Source organism: Taudactylus pleione, unplaced genomic scaffold (assembly GCF_031769625.1).
Source record: "Taudactylus pleione unplaced genomic scaffold, aTauple2 ptg001060l, whole genome shotgun sequence".
In the NCBI taxonomy this organism is placed as follows: domain Eukaryota; kingdom Metazoa; phylum Chordata; class Amphibia; order Anura; family Myobatrachidae; genus Taudactylus; species Taudactylus pleione.
The window spans coordinates 19,075-35,732 of NW_028285461.1; the positions used below are offsets into that span (position 1 = coordinate 19,075).

The window sequence follows — 16,658 nt, forward strand, 5'->3', positions numbered from 1 at the left end:
AATTCATCCTAGAAAGCAATAACAATATTTAAAAAAAAAAAAAAAAACACACACATTACTAATCAAAGTCGCATATCAGACCTGTGCAAAAATGCTCATTTTAATTGATTTAGAAAAAAAAAAAAAAAGATTCAGCCTCAGTTGACACATGGGGGTAAATTTTACTAAAGTGAGTTTTTAGAAGTGAGTTTTAGAAGAGATGTTGCCCATAGCAACCAATCAGATTCTACTTAACATTTAACTAGCACCTTATAAGATAATAGCTAGAATCTGATTGGTTGCTTTGGGCAACATCTCTTCTAAATTCTAAAGCTCACTTCTAAAAACTCTCACTTTAGTAATTTTACCCCTTGGTTGGGTCTGGAAAATGATGACTGTAAATGGTATTTAGTTTAGAATAGAACCTTGAACAAAAAAAAAGTTGCAATAATTATGTCTTCAAACACAACGTAAAATGCAGATTTCAAACCACAAATTTGGATCATGGAAAATTGGCAACTGTACAGATAGGTTTGTGGTCATCTAGCCAGTGAAATTCGACTGAATCTTCTGAATGGGATCCGGTCTACAGATCTACAGTGAAAAGGTAGACAATGTCCACCTCTCTCCACTACAATTGGTTCTCAATGCTGCTGCTCGGCTCATCTTCCTCTCCAGACGTTCTACATCTGCTTCCCCTCTCCTACAAGCCCTACACTGGCTCCCCTTCCCCTTCAGATGCCAATTCAAGGTTCTTACACCCGCCTACAAAGCCCTCACTAAATCTTCCCCCACATACATTTCTGACCTTCTCTCCCTTCACAGTCCCGCCCATCCACTTCGCTCAACTAATGCATGCCGCCTCTCTTGCCAACTGATTACTTCCTCCCACTCCCGCATCCAAGATTTTGCCCGTGCTGCTCCCTACCTTTGGAAACTCTCTACCTCTCCCTATCAGACTCTTCACCTCTCTACAAATCTTCAAACAGGCTCTCAAGACCCATTACTTCATCAAGGCCATCCAGCTCTCATCCTAACCCACCTCATGCTCTTTCCTCCCTATCTTCCTCTTCTGTGTCACGCATGTCTGTCTGCCCTTCCCAGGGCCAGCTCTAGGGGTGTTCGACCAGTGTGGTCGCACAGGGGCGCCAACCAGAGGGCGGCACCCCTCCCCAACATTACGATTTCAGCGGGACAGTATTGTCTCGAAGTGGCCCGCAGGTGGTCAAATCGGGAGGCTGGGGACCCGGACCTTTAGAGTGTGAATGGATGCCGCACGCATGCGCACGGCAACCATTCACTGCCGGGAGAGGGCTGGGGGAAGTCCAGCCAGTGATGGAGTGCTGGGCTTTACCCCCAGCCTGATGTTATTTGGAGGCGTGCCATGCGGGCACGCCTCCAAATAACGTCACACAGGGCATGGCCTATGGTAATTAGGCCACACCCACAAATTTGGTCGCGCGAAGTTAGGGCGCCCTCTCAACAGCCGGCACAGGGTGCTCAGAACCCTGGAGCTGGCCCCTCCCCTTAGAATGTAAGCTCTCACGAGCAGGGACCTCTTCCCTCCCCGCTTCTCTTTACATTTTCTTCTAGTCTTTACTCCCCATAAGGGCACCTAACACATGACTGCCAACTCCCTGCTGCTTATTGTGGGTGCTTTAATCGCTATTGCAGCAATGTATATAAATCGTGTCCTTGTCCTGCACTGTAATGTACTGTCAGTTACTTGTTTTTCTTGTTCACCTATTAGTTCTATGTATGGCGCTACGAAACACTTGTGGCACCATATAAATAAAGGATAATAATAATAGACACCAGATGTTAGACAGTCAATAGGTCGACAGGGACAAAAGGTCGACGCACTAAAGGTTGACTGTCAAAAAGTCGACATGAAAATGGTCGGCACAAAAAAAAAATATGGTCGACGTATGATTTTTTTTTTAAGGGTTATTCACTTACCCCAACGGTTAGGGTTAGGCACTAGAAGAGACGGTTAGGGTCAGGCACCTACCCCAGCTGTTAGGGTTAGGCACTAGGAGGGAGAGTTAGGGTTAGGCACCAAGGGGAGGGTTAGGGTGAGAAAAAAAAAGTGTCGACCCTGTACATGTCGACCTTTTGACCATTTGTACCCGTTGACCTTCATACATGTCGACTTTTAGTGTGTCGACCTATTGTCCCTGTCGACCTATTGACTGTATAACATCTGGTGTCTATGTAGACATTGTCTACCTTTTTACTGTAGATCTTTCAATCCACATCTCTTCTGAATGCCAAACATTTTGAGGTTTCATGCTACAATGGATGCAACAAAACAGCCAAATAACAAATGTCTTTCAAAGTATTTATCTGTCTGATGCCTCAAATTGGGGAAACGTGAGAAAAACAATCAACTTATTTCCTCTCTCACTATAACCCGTGTATATGGTATATTTGCAGCCATAGCTATAAAAAGACAACCACTCCAAAGAAAGCGGTGGATTTCTTCACCCCAGGGGCGTAGAAAGGGTGGTTCCAGTGGAACTCCTGCTCCAGGCGTCTGCTCCATCCAGGGCGCCGGAGATGAGCCATCAGATGGGTGGAGGATCACCCACTGCTGAACAAAGCCTGAAGCACATAAAGAGATCAGTGCCTCCAGACAGGGTGTGGGCAGAGCACCGCTTGTGGCTCCGCCCACATCATGCCCCTAGTATGGAGGCATAGATCTCTATGTGCTTCAGGCTCTGCTCAACAGCAGGTGATCCGCCCCCCGTCTGATGGCTGATTCCTAGTGCACTGCAACAGTGAGATAGGGGAATGTTAAGGGGAGGAGTGTGTATGAGTGTGTTAGGAGGGGAGATCTGTGTGTGTGAAGGGGGGTGAGAGCTGTGTGGAGGGATTTCAGTGAGTGGGGAAGGCTGTGTGTGTGAGTGGGGAAAGCTGCGTGTGAGTGGGGAAAGCTGCGTGTGAGTGGGGAAAGCTGCGTGTGAGTGGGGAAAGCTGTGCGTGTGCGAGTGGGGAAAGCTGTGCGTGTGCGAGTGGGGAAAGCTGTGCGTGTGCGAGTGGGGAAAGCTGTGCGTGTGCGAGTGGGGAAAGCTGTGTGTGTGCGAGTGGGGAAAGCTGTGCGTGTGCGAGTGGGGAAAGCTGTGCGTGTGAGTGGAGAAAGCTGTGCGTGTGAGTGGGGAAAGCGGTGCGTGTGAGTGGGGAAAGCGGTGCGTGTGAGGTGGGGAAAGCTGTGTGAGGGGAGGAGAGCTGAGGGAGAGGGAAGAGCCGTGTGTGTGGGGGATATGTGAGAGGAGGAGAGAGCTTGTGAGGGGGTACTTGCTGGACATGCCCCCTACCTGGAACACTTGGGGGGGCATGGTACCACACACATGCTCCGGGCGCCATGGACACCCGCTACACCCCTGCTTCACCCTGTAAATTAAGATTGTCCCTCTCACTAACACCACTAATGATGTATTATTCATAACCAGCCCCCTTATTATGAATGGGTTAATGATCTGAGTGATACAGAGAAGGATCTGACATACTCATTTCCATATACTCTGGTGTCAGCCCGGCAAAGGGTTCCAGGTTATAATCCATCTCGTAGCATTGCTTCCTTTTGACGTGCTCCTCATGATCCATGTAGGTTTCCCTCCTTGATTTTATATATCTGATCAGCTTCTTCATCTTCCTAAAGCAATATGTGGGTGTTAGAAACATGCATCAAAAAAACACGAGTCCGTTAAAGCCCATAAGCAGCTCATTAGGCAAGAGATAGACTCACGGGATTCCTATCTCGAAGAGATTGTTCTGGATCAGCTGTTTGCCCAACATGATGATGCTCAGCTGGATACACAGTTCCATTAGACAACCACCGGGGGCACACTGTAGAGAAGATGCACATTAATGCACAACGTCTTATCGCTGCTACATGCGTGGACTGCTTTCATTCTGAGAACACCCAAAGTTACAGAGGACCATCTGGCTTTCTGACAAAAAATACAGTTCAGCTGACATCTGTAATCCCATTCCTCACCAGCTCACTGGAAGACCTTATCCAACCGCTCCCGACAGCCAAAACCCCTTTACACTAATTAGTTTCCAAATCTCTAGACATACGTACCTCTTCCATTCTAAACGACCCAAAAATGTACAAATAGTCCCCTGGACGCCCAACAAACCTGAAAACAAGAGGAGAATTTTTTCTATGTAGGGGTCTGGCCTCTGTCGAACACATGGTCTTAAGATAGGTAGACAAATTCACGGAAATGGCTAGGTTACCAATCACAACACAGGAATTTTACAAGATAGACGGTAACAGAGTTAACAGCAGAGCGATAAATATATCCATTCCACAATACAGCACCCAAAGTACACAAGATGCTTCCACTCACCGGCCCTTGAAGAAAGCTACATAAAAGATGGGTGTATAGGCGTTGACAAACTTCAGGAGGAAAGCCTTGAATATTAAACGTTCTTCAAAAGTCTTATCCGTTTTTGGAACCTCTGTCCAAACAAAACAAACAAGTGAGCGTCTGAAGGCGGCAGTAGGATAAAACAATTACGGATAACTATTTGCAGTATGTGATGTTTATCAGGATGGTGCGGGAAGCCTTTCTTACATGCTCAGAGTGATCACATAGCATTAAAACAATGTGTTATATAATACAGAGGCCAGAAGCCAGTGACCATGTATCTGCAGCTGTATCCACTCTCCCATCCCATCACCACCCAGCTAGAGAAGGGAGACATACCAATCTGGGTGAGCCACCTTGCTATGCACCCATACACTTCATCCAGGATGAGGATCACCACCAGGTTGATGACGACGGCAGTAGCGGTTACGGTCACCCTGACATTGGAGCGGGTGGAGGCACTGGAACTCATGGCCAATGCTGCTGCAGTGGAGACCCGATACACGATGACGCCGAACACAATTGCAAACGTCAAACCAATCTAGTGTAAGAAAATGTACAGATATAGCAAACACGTGTCTATAGTAAGAATAACTAAGCTTCTCTAATGATAGCAAAGTACATATGATAAAAGATAGCAGATTTAGAGGTTGCAGACATTAACGGAAATGTACGAGAAATAGTCAGGAAACATGAAACAGACGACACAAGAACTAGATTCTCCAGGCCGCGATTGCTACAGTACATTGCAAAGTATACAGTATGAATGCGGTCTAGTGAAGGCTGCATATCAAATGACTCCAGAAGACGTACAGTACCTTGCAGGAAGGATCTACCTCCTTTCATTTAACCCTACTGCCATTTTATTTTCTTAAATGAAAGCATCACTTTATAAAGAGTAAGAGAGTAAGGACGTACTTTCCTCTAATACGTATTTGCCATTATCTAGTATTCAGGTAGGAGGCCGGTACATAGGGAAAGGTATGTCCTGCCTAGACTCCCCACTTTATAAAGTGGATATAATTCTACATTTGAATGGCGCACAATCTGTCCATATGTCCTCAAATCAGCCCCCCCGCCTACCAGTGACTCACTGCACTCAGAAATATTCCACAACAGCCATTGGAGGAACACATGCCTTTAGAGAAGACTAATAAAAGAAAGAAAAATAAAATTACCATGAAAAGGATGCCAACCAAGTTTGTAACATAAGCCGGCACTCTGTCCCGCCACGTCAGCTTCTCCTTTTCCGTCTAAAATACAGGAGGGGAACAGAGAATCAGCGGTGCATTCTGGGAAGGAGTGATTGAGTGGAGGACTTCACAATGTGCAAAACAAACAAGACTGATAGATCTATTCTGTAACCACATCCAAACAAGTGTCAGTGTGTGGTGGAATTCATGAAGCGGCTTTGTGATGCAGGGCAGGAGGTGCTGCTAGAAGTCTAAGTTCCCCATGCTTGTGCCTGTTGCTTAAAGCGAATCCTTCTCTCAACTGTGCCCGTGAGGACCTTCCCAGCCAGAAGAGTCTCATTTTGTGGTAAAAGCTACATAAATAAAAATATACACCTCTCACACGGCTATATCGCCAGCGACTACAAGTCCCAGTATAACCCATAAGCATCTGTTAGGGCATGCTAGGACTTTTAGTTCCTCAGTAACAGGAGGGACACTAATTGCTTATGCTAAAAATATAAGGCCTATTAGAATGAAAATGTGGGATCTCAGTCTACAGCCTTCTAGGAAATGTATTGGTATAAGTGACAATCATTCAATGCCATTCGGTTACAATTGGCATAACTGGGAACTTTCTAACCATGTCATTCCCCCATATTGCAGCAGTGACCTACACATGTGGAAGCACCTGGGTGATGGATCATATTGGTTTTAGTCCAATACAGATCTACCACCTTAGTGATGGAACCCACTGTCCGAACACAGAGATTCATAGTAGTAAGGCGAGTCAAGCAGACACCCTTGCGGAATCTTTGCACAGGGTAGGGTATATCCCACACCGGCAAGTATTTTATATGGAACCTCTGGAATCCACAGGATAGGGTTTGATTTGCAGCTACAGTAAATGAGATGAATTATATTGAATGTCTATCTTCTTAAACTTTAAAGGTGAACTACAACCACCATTTATTTTTATTTTTCACTTCAGGACAATAGGACAGGTTCCCATTTCCCACCAGAAACCACAGTAGGGATTATATAGAGTTCTATGGGAGAGGGATGGATAGAATGACTAAATAATCAGTATGCTGTGGGCACACCATGTGATCATATTGCGGCGGCTTCTGGTTTAGAGGAGGAAGAGGGGGGCAAGACCTACAAAAGTGAACTTCCCATTGATGTCACTCCTTGAAACAGTTGTGAATTGCCCCTTGCCTGCCATCTGTGCCATGGAGCAGTTGACAAACCCAATCTCTTCCTTACTGTTGTGTAATATACCAATTCAGCTGGCCAGGGCAACCAATCACATAAAGGGAGAGAATGGCATTGCCGGGAGAAAAAATTTAACGTCTTGGTGAAGTTCCCCTCTAAACATAATGATGAGGTAGTAGGTTTAGATTATATTAATTATGGCAAAAACTAACGTTTGTTTTCGCCATCGGATTTTTGACAAAAAAAACAGGCAAAAAGTTCTCTCCATCCCAGACCAGGAGAAAAAAAAAAAGCAAAACCCGTATTTTTGGCTAAAAATGTGGGGATTTCTTTCAAACCCTTTGGACACCAGAATGATAAATTAACCCCCAAAATGTTCCTAAAGTTGCGTATTTTGGCAATAAAAAATAACTGCGCAAATTTTGGCTGAAAAAAGCTCCGTAGTGAGACCTCCTAAAAAGGCTCCGACACGCCATACAGTCACCTCCACCGGGCATTACTATCACCCGCAGACATTTCCCCGGTGATGAGGCAGTTCAGGATTTATTTCTTAACCCCCCAGAGAGGCTATTTCTGCAGGGCCTACCACGCCTGCGACCTCCAGTTTACAGCCGGACCCGCCGCCCTCCAGACCTACACATCAAAGACCCCAGCTTGACAGACGGGTGAATCCCTGTATACCCCACCACCCCTCATTGTGGTTACCTAGTGGGCCCCGACAGCTGCCGCTGCCTATTGATCTCCTAGCGTCCGCACCCTATCCGGGACCCGCTTGCCTCCTCCGAAGACTGCTGACTGTGGAGAACAGACATAAAACTGGCTCCCCTTAATTAACTATTTCCCCTCCAGGATGCCTAACTCGCCTGAATAAGGTTCTTGCAGCCCCCAGGTCAGACCAAATTTTAGAAAGACTGGCTCTTAAAAAGATAGGCTGTGGATATTTTTTTAATCTAATCCATCAGTTAAGAGACCTGCTCTTCTCTGAAAATGCAGAAAGCTACTTAAATTCAATACCAGCAGGGAGGACCTCTTCTGCTATTTATTGATGCCGTCTACTTGATTACATTGACCTTCCACACTTATCATTGGTGTACACTTTTGCCATTACTACTCTACTGATATTCAACTCGCCTAAGATGCATTATGTCTAACAGACATAAAAAGTCCGCCCCGGGAGAGTCGGCTGATTTTTTTCGAGCCAAGGATAAGGGTAGAGCTACCTCCACAACTGCTCACTCTTCTCCCCCTTCCTTGGAAGCTGCTCCTCGATCTCCAGACAATAATCCTGCGATCGTTCTCTCTACGGCTATCACTAAAATGATAGAGACAACGATACAAACTGAGCTCCGCTCTCTGTTCTCTTCCTTAAATCCTGAATTAGACTCACTGGGTTCCAGAACGGACTCTCTGGAACGCAAAGTGGATGTCTGCCAATTTCAGGATGTTACCAGTCAAGAAATAGCTGATATGCGTTCTGAGATTGATACCCTAAAAGAGCAAATGGAAGATGCAGAAAATAGATCCAGACGCAATAACATCTGGATCTATTTTCTATAAATCCTAGGAACGTCTGCTGTACTTCTGCTATATAGGGGTCAGTTAACACAACTTTCGCACTCTCAAATGGCTTCAGCAAAGGTTCTATGAACCTTTGGACCGTGGTTGGGAACCCCTGCTTTTACTCATTACAAAATCGTGTTCTCTCTCCTTCTTCTCTCTTGGAAGCTACCCATTCGTACCATTGTTCCTGCAAACTACCCCGACTTTCCCGATAAGGCAGTCACTGTCGAGGATCTTGAGCAAACAGTGAAATCTATGAAATCTTCTTCTGCCCCTGGCCCAAATGGCTTTCCTGCGGCCGTCTAGAAGAGATTTCTCTCCCCTCTCTCCCCCTTTCTGCTGAATCTCTATAACTCAATTCTGTCTGACCTGAAATTTGATGAGGCCACCACCAGGGCAGAAATTGTGGTCATCCATAAAGAGGGCAAAGACCCAACCTTGTGTGCCAGTTATAGGCAGATTTCACTCTTAAATGTAGTGTCTTAAAATTTTCGCTAAAATTCTTGCCACCCGCCTTTCCCGTGTCATTCCCTCCCTGGTCCATTTAAATCAAGTGGGGTTTATTTCCTGGCCGTTAAGCCTCTGATAACGCTTGCAAGATTATTGACCTCATCGCTTTATCTGTCTCTAAATCTCTCCCAGCCCTGGTGGTTACCTTGGATGCGGAAAAGGACTTTAACAGGGTTGATTGGCATATCTTGAAATCCACTCTACAGGCCTTCGGTTTGCAAGGTAGCTTCTTACATGGTGTGGCCTCCCTTTATCACAATCCTTCCGCTTTGGTCTTGGCCAATGGATTTGCCTCTTCTTCTTTTAACATACACAATGGGACTAGACAGGGATGTCAGTTATCGCTCCTTCTCTTTGCTTTAAATTATGGAACCCTTAGTAGCTAGTTTACGTAATTACATTGCCATTACGGGCATCCAAGTGGGACCTACAGATCATAAGGTCGACTTATATGCGGATGATGTCCTGCTCACCCTGACTCATCTCCTACCTCCTCTCTCCCCGCTGCCTTTGAGGAAATCCACAAATATGGACGTCTGTCTAATTTTAAAATTAATCAAGGTAAATCAGAAATAATGCCCTTCTCTTTAGATATGAATACTATGTGTCAGTTACAATGCTCTTATGATCTCCGGTGGTGTACTCGCTCCCTGAAATGCTTAGGAATCCAACTGCAAACTCCTATGACAAACTTTTTGCTGCAAACTTTCACCCACTATTGGATAAGATCCACAGAGACCTGAATACTTGGGTAGCACATTTTACTTCATGGATCGGGCGTGTTAACGCTGTTAAAATGAACGGTCTCCAGAGATTCTTATATCTATTTCAAACGCTCCCAGTCGGGGTCCCTTCAAAATTTTTAACCACTCTCCAGCAACTAGTGTTGATATTTGTTTGGGCGGGTCGTAGACCTCGAGTCAGATTTCGCATCCTTTGTCACCACTCTAATGAAGGAGGATAAGGCAAGTCTAATTTCCACAAGTATTACCTAGCTGTACAGCTTACTCAAGCAGTTCTCACGCATGCTGACTCCCATACTAGAGGATGGGTAGATTTAAAGGCCCACCTACTTCATTTCCTTTCCCCCTAATCGCTTTTCTGGATGAACCACAAACACAGACCACCTTACTCGAATATCCCTCCCCCTTCACGCTTTTCTCTATCAATATGGGACAACTGTGATAGAACCTTTTCCCTTATACAAAATCAACCTTTTATGTCTCCTCTATGGAACAACAAAGGTTTTTTACCGGGTCTAGATCCTAAACCCTTTGCTCCCTGGATTATCCACAATATTAAATTAGTTTTATGGTCTATTAATTGCTCATAATCGCCCTGTAAAAGAACCGCATGAGTTGGCTTGGGAAAAGAACATGGGGGTGACTCTAGAACCAGCGGAGTGGCTGTGAAGACGTCAGTGTGTGTGCGGATTAAAGAAAACACATATAAGAGACACTATAGATGGTATTTAGTGCCCACTCGTATTCGTGCTATTGTTCCTAATTCCTCCGATAGATGTTGGAGGGACTGTGGAGAAGAGGGTACCCTAGCTCATACCTGGTGGACATGCCCCAAAGATCAAGGCTTTTTGGTCGAAAGTCCATCATCTTATTCTAACAATTACAAACGTCTCCCTCCCCTCTTGCCTCTTCTACTACCTGCTCCCTAGACCCATTTGTGGATGTGACGAACACACTCAAATACTTATCAAGCATTTCCTTAGCGCAGCTAATTGTGCAATTGTGGCCCCCTGGAAAAAGGTAGACCCCCCCCTCTAAAACTGCTCTTCATAACTCTATTTGGCACACATACAATTAAGGAACATGTTACTAGCCGATTACATGAGAACTCCCATAGACTCGGAGATTTGGGCCACCTGGCTTACTTATCATGAAGCCCATTCTTGATGTCACTGAATCTTAGATGATTTTCCTGTTACCAACCTCCCTTCTCCTTTTCCCTTATCCCTCTCTTTCAGTCCCCTACTAACACTTCCCCACCTTCCCACCTCTGACAGTCCCCCCTCTTTTCTTGCTCTTTCTGTGCCAATGTTTTTTCTCAATAGACTATATTTGAGTTACCAGGAGGCTATAGCCCCTATTTGTTATGACAAAATGTAACCAAGTTACTGTTTTCTAGCATATTCAGCTTATCTTGTGCTGATGTTTTATGCGGTGGCTTACATTTTTTATTTTTACGGTTATACCCTGTAACACTGAAAAATTTCTAATAGATCATTTTCTCATAAAAAAAAAAAAAAAATTGTTGAAAATGGTTTTAACGTATTGAATCTGATTTTTCGGTGGGTGGTGTGGATGCGTCAAGTGTTTTAAACATTGCACATGGCTGACGCAGGCGGTTCTTAAAGTTTTTTAAAATTGCATTTTTACGACACGAAAATATACTTGCTCCCATTTTAACGTACCCCCAATTCACGTAGAACAGTAATTACCTGGAAAAAAATAGCTTTCTATCATTTTCAACTATTTTTTATTTTTTTTTATGACTAAAATTTCCGCTGACATTTTTTGCCAAAGTACGCAACTTACAAATAATGTTTGGGGTAATTTATCATTAGGCGGGGTGTCCAAAGGGTTCTGAATGAAATCCCCACATTTTTAGCCCAAATTTTTTTTCTCCTGGTCTGGGATGGAGAAAGCTTTTCTCCATTTTTTTTCCTCCATTTCCGCCTGTTTGACGTTTTTTTTATGAAAATAGTCCGATTTGGCCAATGGTGGAAAAAAATTACGTTTTTGCCGCTAATTGAATATGGCCCTAATGCTGGGCATACACTATACAATTATCTGTCAGATATCTGTCCAATCTGGCCGGTTGGAATGAAAACCTGGTAATATATGGGAGCACGTGACAGTTGATCATATGGTCTTAAACACTGGAAAACGGACAAAAAACATTTGTTCAAATTGGTTAAATTTGTGTGTTTTAACCAATTTGTCTGAGTGACTATTTTTGTCTGTTTTCCAGTGTTTGTGAGTAAATGGACGATTGTCATTTGCTCCCATATATTACCGGATTTTCATTTCAACCAGCCAGATTGGACAGATAATTGCATAGTGTATGCCCAGCATTAGATGGATGTCCTAATAGCCAAGTATCATGAGATCATTATCATTCCCCCCAGAGCAGTGATAAACCATCAGCCTCAGTTCTTAGCTCCAGAGTTCCCAGATAGGCAATCCATAGATTGCCTTTCTTGGCATAACAGCGATGTGAATGACTTTGAAGTAACAAAGATCCATGTAAAAGCTGTGGTGTATAAACATACAAGTAATAGAAGACAACACTAAACCAGTCCACTTGTGGCATGCACAGTTACACAGAACACGTGACAAGTTGTGCAGCAACACACAGTCATCCACAGTGAGTATTAGCCATGCACTAACCGAGCTTGGTGACCGGGGCAAGAGGACATTGATGTGATGAAAATAAAATGTAAAACTGTAGCAGCCTGAGGGGATCATGTGGCAGCTTCGTTGGCAATGAAACAGCAGTTTATGGCTTAAGATTGACCCTCCGCAGTCTGGCAGAGTCTACGCTTCACAATAATCCCCTCAGTTTGCTGAACAAAATAAACCATGAAGTGATTTAGTTTTCTCAATAAACCATTATAGCTCCAAGGAAATTGGGTGTAGAATGTACCAATTTCACCCCAGCCATTGCTGTCTTAACTCTCTTCCTCCACTTGTTTGAGTTGTCCTCAGGATCAGGCTGATTCTTCTGATGGCATTTGAAGGAAACAAAAATGACCATGCAATAGTGTTATAAACCATCGGTCAATCAGCAGCAATGAATGAGAAACAACGTATGTTCGCACTGCACCTTCATATTACAGGCCAAGCCAGGAAGCGCCCTGGTTAGCCGTCAGGCAGATTACAGTGTCTAATCGGTAGTAGTGGTCTAGAGGATATTTATGTAGAATACTCGGGAACTGGCCTACTCTCGATATCGTACTGTCCATCAACACAGCTATCACAAGACTTTCCCCATCTAGGACACCAAAGAGGCGGCTGGACTATTATATATGTACTCTGGCTGATAGCCAACCAGGGGAAGAATGGGGGTGTTCACAGCAACATGGGTGCATGGTTGGCATATCCAGACATCTTTTAAAGTGGTTTTATGCCACGTCCAACTTGTCCAGTTTTATTTTCATGGAATGTCAAAGGAAGGAGTCTGTTTTTCCAGCGATTTGCAGTTTACATATAAAATCTTTGAACACACTTAGGGGGAGTTTTCAATTACTGGCAATGTCATATGAACTATAATTACGCTGTGGGTGGTCACAGGGTTTCAAAGAAACAGAACACTGGCACCTTGCAGCCATCGTCACTAATTGAATTGCCCCTTAAAATTAGTAAAAAAATAAAAAAAGCTAACAAACTCTCCTGACTTGCCTCGGATATATACTTATTGTGCTAGAATAACTCTGTATAATTGAATTCTTGCTACTGTAAGTTTCCTCTTCCTTTACAGTGTTTTGTTATCACGTCCCCAGGTTATTTACCCCAACGGACTCCTCTGACCATCCCAGTCAAGCCCATGGAGACTGTAAGAGGTGTGTATTTTATCCAGTGTACTAGAGGGATTTCAGGTCACACAATGTCAGGTATTATACCAGTCTTAGTTCATGTTTACAGTGGATACCATCACATAAAGTCATGTGGTATTGGGAAATATAGGAGGAGGCAGCTACCTTAATTTCCTGATATCAACTACCGCAACCGGTTTATATAAAGACTTGGCTTCAAAGAAAATCGTTAAGATGGCTTTAATATAGAGGTTTCCTCGGGAAAGTTAAGCTTTCCTTAGACAATGTATAGTTTTCTCACAGACCGTTTTATCCACAGTCCACTGTTGTCCATTTCCACCGTCTGGCCTTCACATTGAGATAATGGTGACCAGTGGAGCATGGTGACCAGTGGCAGTACTGAAGGATTATCGTAGCCTGGTCCTCATACGGTGGACAATGGTGACCAGTGGAGCATGGTGCTCAGTGCAGTACTGAAGGAGGACCGTTGCCTGTCTGGTCCTCATATGGTGGACAATGAAGGCCAGTGGAGCATGGTGCTCAGTGCAGTACTGAAGGAGGACCGTTGCCTGTCTGGTCTTCATATGGTGGACAATGGAGGCCACTGGTCAGTATCTAGCTAAGGGGGAGCTCCATATGCATGTTTTATCCAGTAACATAGGTTCTCTTCTCAAAACATCTTTAGAACTATTGTATTAGAGTGAATGTTAGTAACATGCGGCTACTAATCTACACAAAATACATGGAGCTGATCCCAGTCACATCTTAGCATAATCATAATGAACAACAGGAGATTACAATAGGACCATTTCCTCAATTTACAGGTGAATGTGCATTTGCTCTCTGTAACCTGATCTAAGCCGGCAGATCAGATTCATTTGTACAAACATGGATGCCACATTAACGCCGTCATACACGACAGGAACCCGACTGGTTTAGGATCACATTACAGAACAAACGACAAAAAACACAATAAAAGCACGAACGACTCACAGCCGTCCATTACTTGTGTTTATCCATATATATGTTGGAGAAATGAACACGCTCAGAGACGTTACATAATGAGAGGAGTCTGGACCTGATGTGACCTGCAAGCGATGCAGTGTTATTAATCTGTCACAGACAATCTAATTGGCCGCTGTATTGATGGCTTTGTTAATTATGAATGCCAATTAAGGTCAAATGCAATAATAGACAATTTAGAATAGGACTCAAACAGGCCTCAAAATTCCTGTCACTCATTAGTGGAATGCTAACATTTAGTTTAGAATCTGGCACATTAGAAATAACTATCTTGTGTATATCTGAATATTCCGCTGCATACGTTGCAGATTGCACACTGAGCCTGATGAGCGTACGCCCGTCTACATTATCTTGTATGTTTTCACACTGTACGTAATCCAGAGCCAAGCTTCTGCAAACATGGGAGATGATACAGAGTGTAACTGTGCTGAAGTGGGGCGCTGCCCTGTAGGCAAAGTTCAGAGGGCACAGTGGCACTGCGGCAGACTACGCAGAGCTGCACAGAAGCGTCAATTGTAGGGGGTATCATTTGCACCAAGTACAGGCTGGCGCATGTGCGCCCTGATGAGGACGACATATACCATGCAAAGGGTACGGATAGGGGGTGGTCTAGCTTAGAGATATGTACAACTCACAGGGGAATAGAAGTACTTATCTCTATGCAAGCAATTACGTCCGGGTGTGATGCAAAGTGTGGACGCTCAGAATGCCGACATGGTTGGAATATTGACAATTCGAACGGACGTTATGTCACCAGCCGGCATGTTGACATGGACATAATGTCAACAGTCGGCATAACAAATTTTACTGTTAAAGCCCTAACCCTACTCTAACCGCAGCCTAAACCTAACTCCGTAATGTCAATATTGTGGCTGTCGACGTTCATAAAGTTAACACAATGACCATGTCAACATTCTGTCCATGTCGAGATTCTGAATGTCAACATAATAACTAAAATACCATTACGTCCAACTTGCATTCAGCATCAGGCTCACAACGTTACAGAGATGTCCACATACATCTTTCCTCCGTGCGCAACGAGTCGCATTATACAGAACGTGTGAGCGAGGTGCGGCTCTGTAGCACCAGTCGTCTTTTCGTGCAACTTTTTCCATTAAAATTAGTCTTATTTGCACAGCGATGCGAATAGGACATACAAGAAGCTTCTGCTGATTAAAATGACATACAACATGCCTATATTCTGTGTGTGACTGCCGATGTATCTGCATGCGAAATGCTACATTATATTACAGAATCAGCAGCTGTGACACTGTAACATAGCGTTTCGCATACAGATACACCTGCAGTCACACACAGAATATAGGTATGACGCATATCATTTTAATCAGCAGAAGCGGCTTGTACCTCCTATTCGCATCGCTTTGCAAAATAAGATGCATTTTAAGGGAAGAAGTCGCACTAACAGACGCTTGGCACTACCAAATCGCACCATGGCATGGCGAGACTAGAAGGGCTGTTTACTGCGCAAGGAGGCTAGATGTATGTGGCCACATGTGTAATTACTGCTCCTAAGCCACATATCCCAACACATTTGGCAGATTTATTGTGCAAAATGAACTAAAAATTCTAGGCAGTCATGTCCGCCACTCAGCATTAGATGCGATTATAGAAGGGGTAGGTAATATTACAATAGCTAAGCTAGACCACCATTTATAGAAACCACCAAAATACACAAGAGCGAACAACGGAACTGCGCAATTTTCTGCCGGACTGTTAGAAGAAAAGAATTAGTCTGCAGTAAAAACTTGAAAAATTAGAATTGATATTAGGACATGAAGTGCTAGTCCTAGAGCAGCGTGTTAAAGGCTTTCCATACCTCCTTGCGCCTGTATTCCTTTTTCAGGGATTTCTGAAGGACTTTAGCCTCATACTCTGCCCTCGGGTGGTCCTGTAGGAGAAAACAGTTGAATTAGACAATGTGGACACTTGTCTCGAAGCCCGACGAGGCTCCTCTCTAGGATTACAGCGAAGATCTGAAGCCACATGCTGTACAGGGAGCAGATCAATACACAGAAGTGGCGCGGTGCAAGTATCTTCTGCTAACACGCAGCGTTGTGAAAACTCACGTAGTGATTTGTGATGAGCACAGACATGATGCAACATAAAAACGACCAGCCAACTGGCTGGAAAAAGACAACACGGACCAATAGTAGACGAGGTGCGAGACGGTCATTTGTTTTGGTGGCATCAGCAAAAGAATAGGGAAGAACACACGCAAGGCACATACATGTAGCACTTTGTTGGACA

General features: G+C 44.2%; 1 protein-coding gene across 4 annotated transcripts in view; it reads right to left on the reverse strand.

The window, feature by feature from the left end:
* ANO1 (anoctamin 1) overlaps positions 1 to 16,658 on the reverse strand; it is a 194,258-nt gene that overhangs the window by 8,940 nt on the left and 168,660 nt on the right. For 3 of the 4 annotated variants that reach the window (XM_088461500.1, XM_088461502.1, XM_088461503.1), the window contains 8 exons: positions 16,228 to 16,299; positions 12,479 to 12,556; positions 5,537 to 5,611; positions 4,698 to 4,899; positions 4,338 to 4,449; positions 4,067 to 4,124; positions 3,728 to 3,828; positions 3,489 to 3,634 (listed from right to left, as the gene is read on the reverse strand). In XM_088461500.1, coding sequence (XP_088317626.1) covers positions 3,489 to 3,634; positions 3,728 to 3,828; positions 4,067 to 4,124; positions 4,338 to 4,449; positions 4,698 to 4,899; positions 5,537 to 5,611; positions 12,479 to 12,556; positions 16,228 to 16,299 — 844 coding nt within the window. The remainder of the gene's footprint in view (positions 1 to 3,488; positions 3,635 to 3,727; positions 3,829 to 4,066; positions 4,125 to 4,337; positions 4,450 to 4,697; positions 4,900 to 5,536; positions 5,612 to 12,478; positions 12,557 to 16,227; positions 16,300 to 16,658) is intronic. The other variant, XM_088461501.1, reaches the window with a different exon arrangement.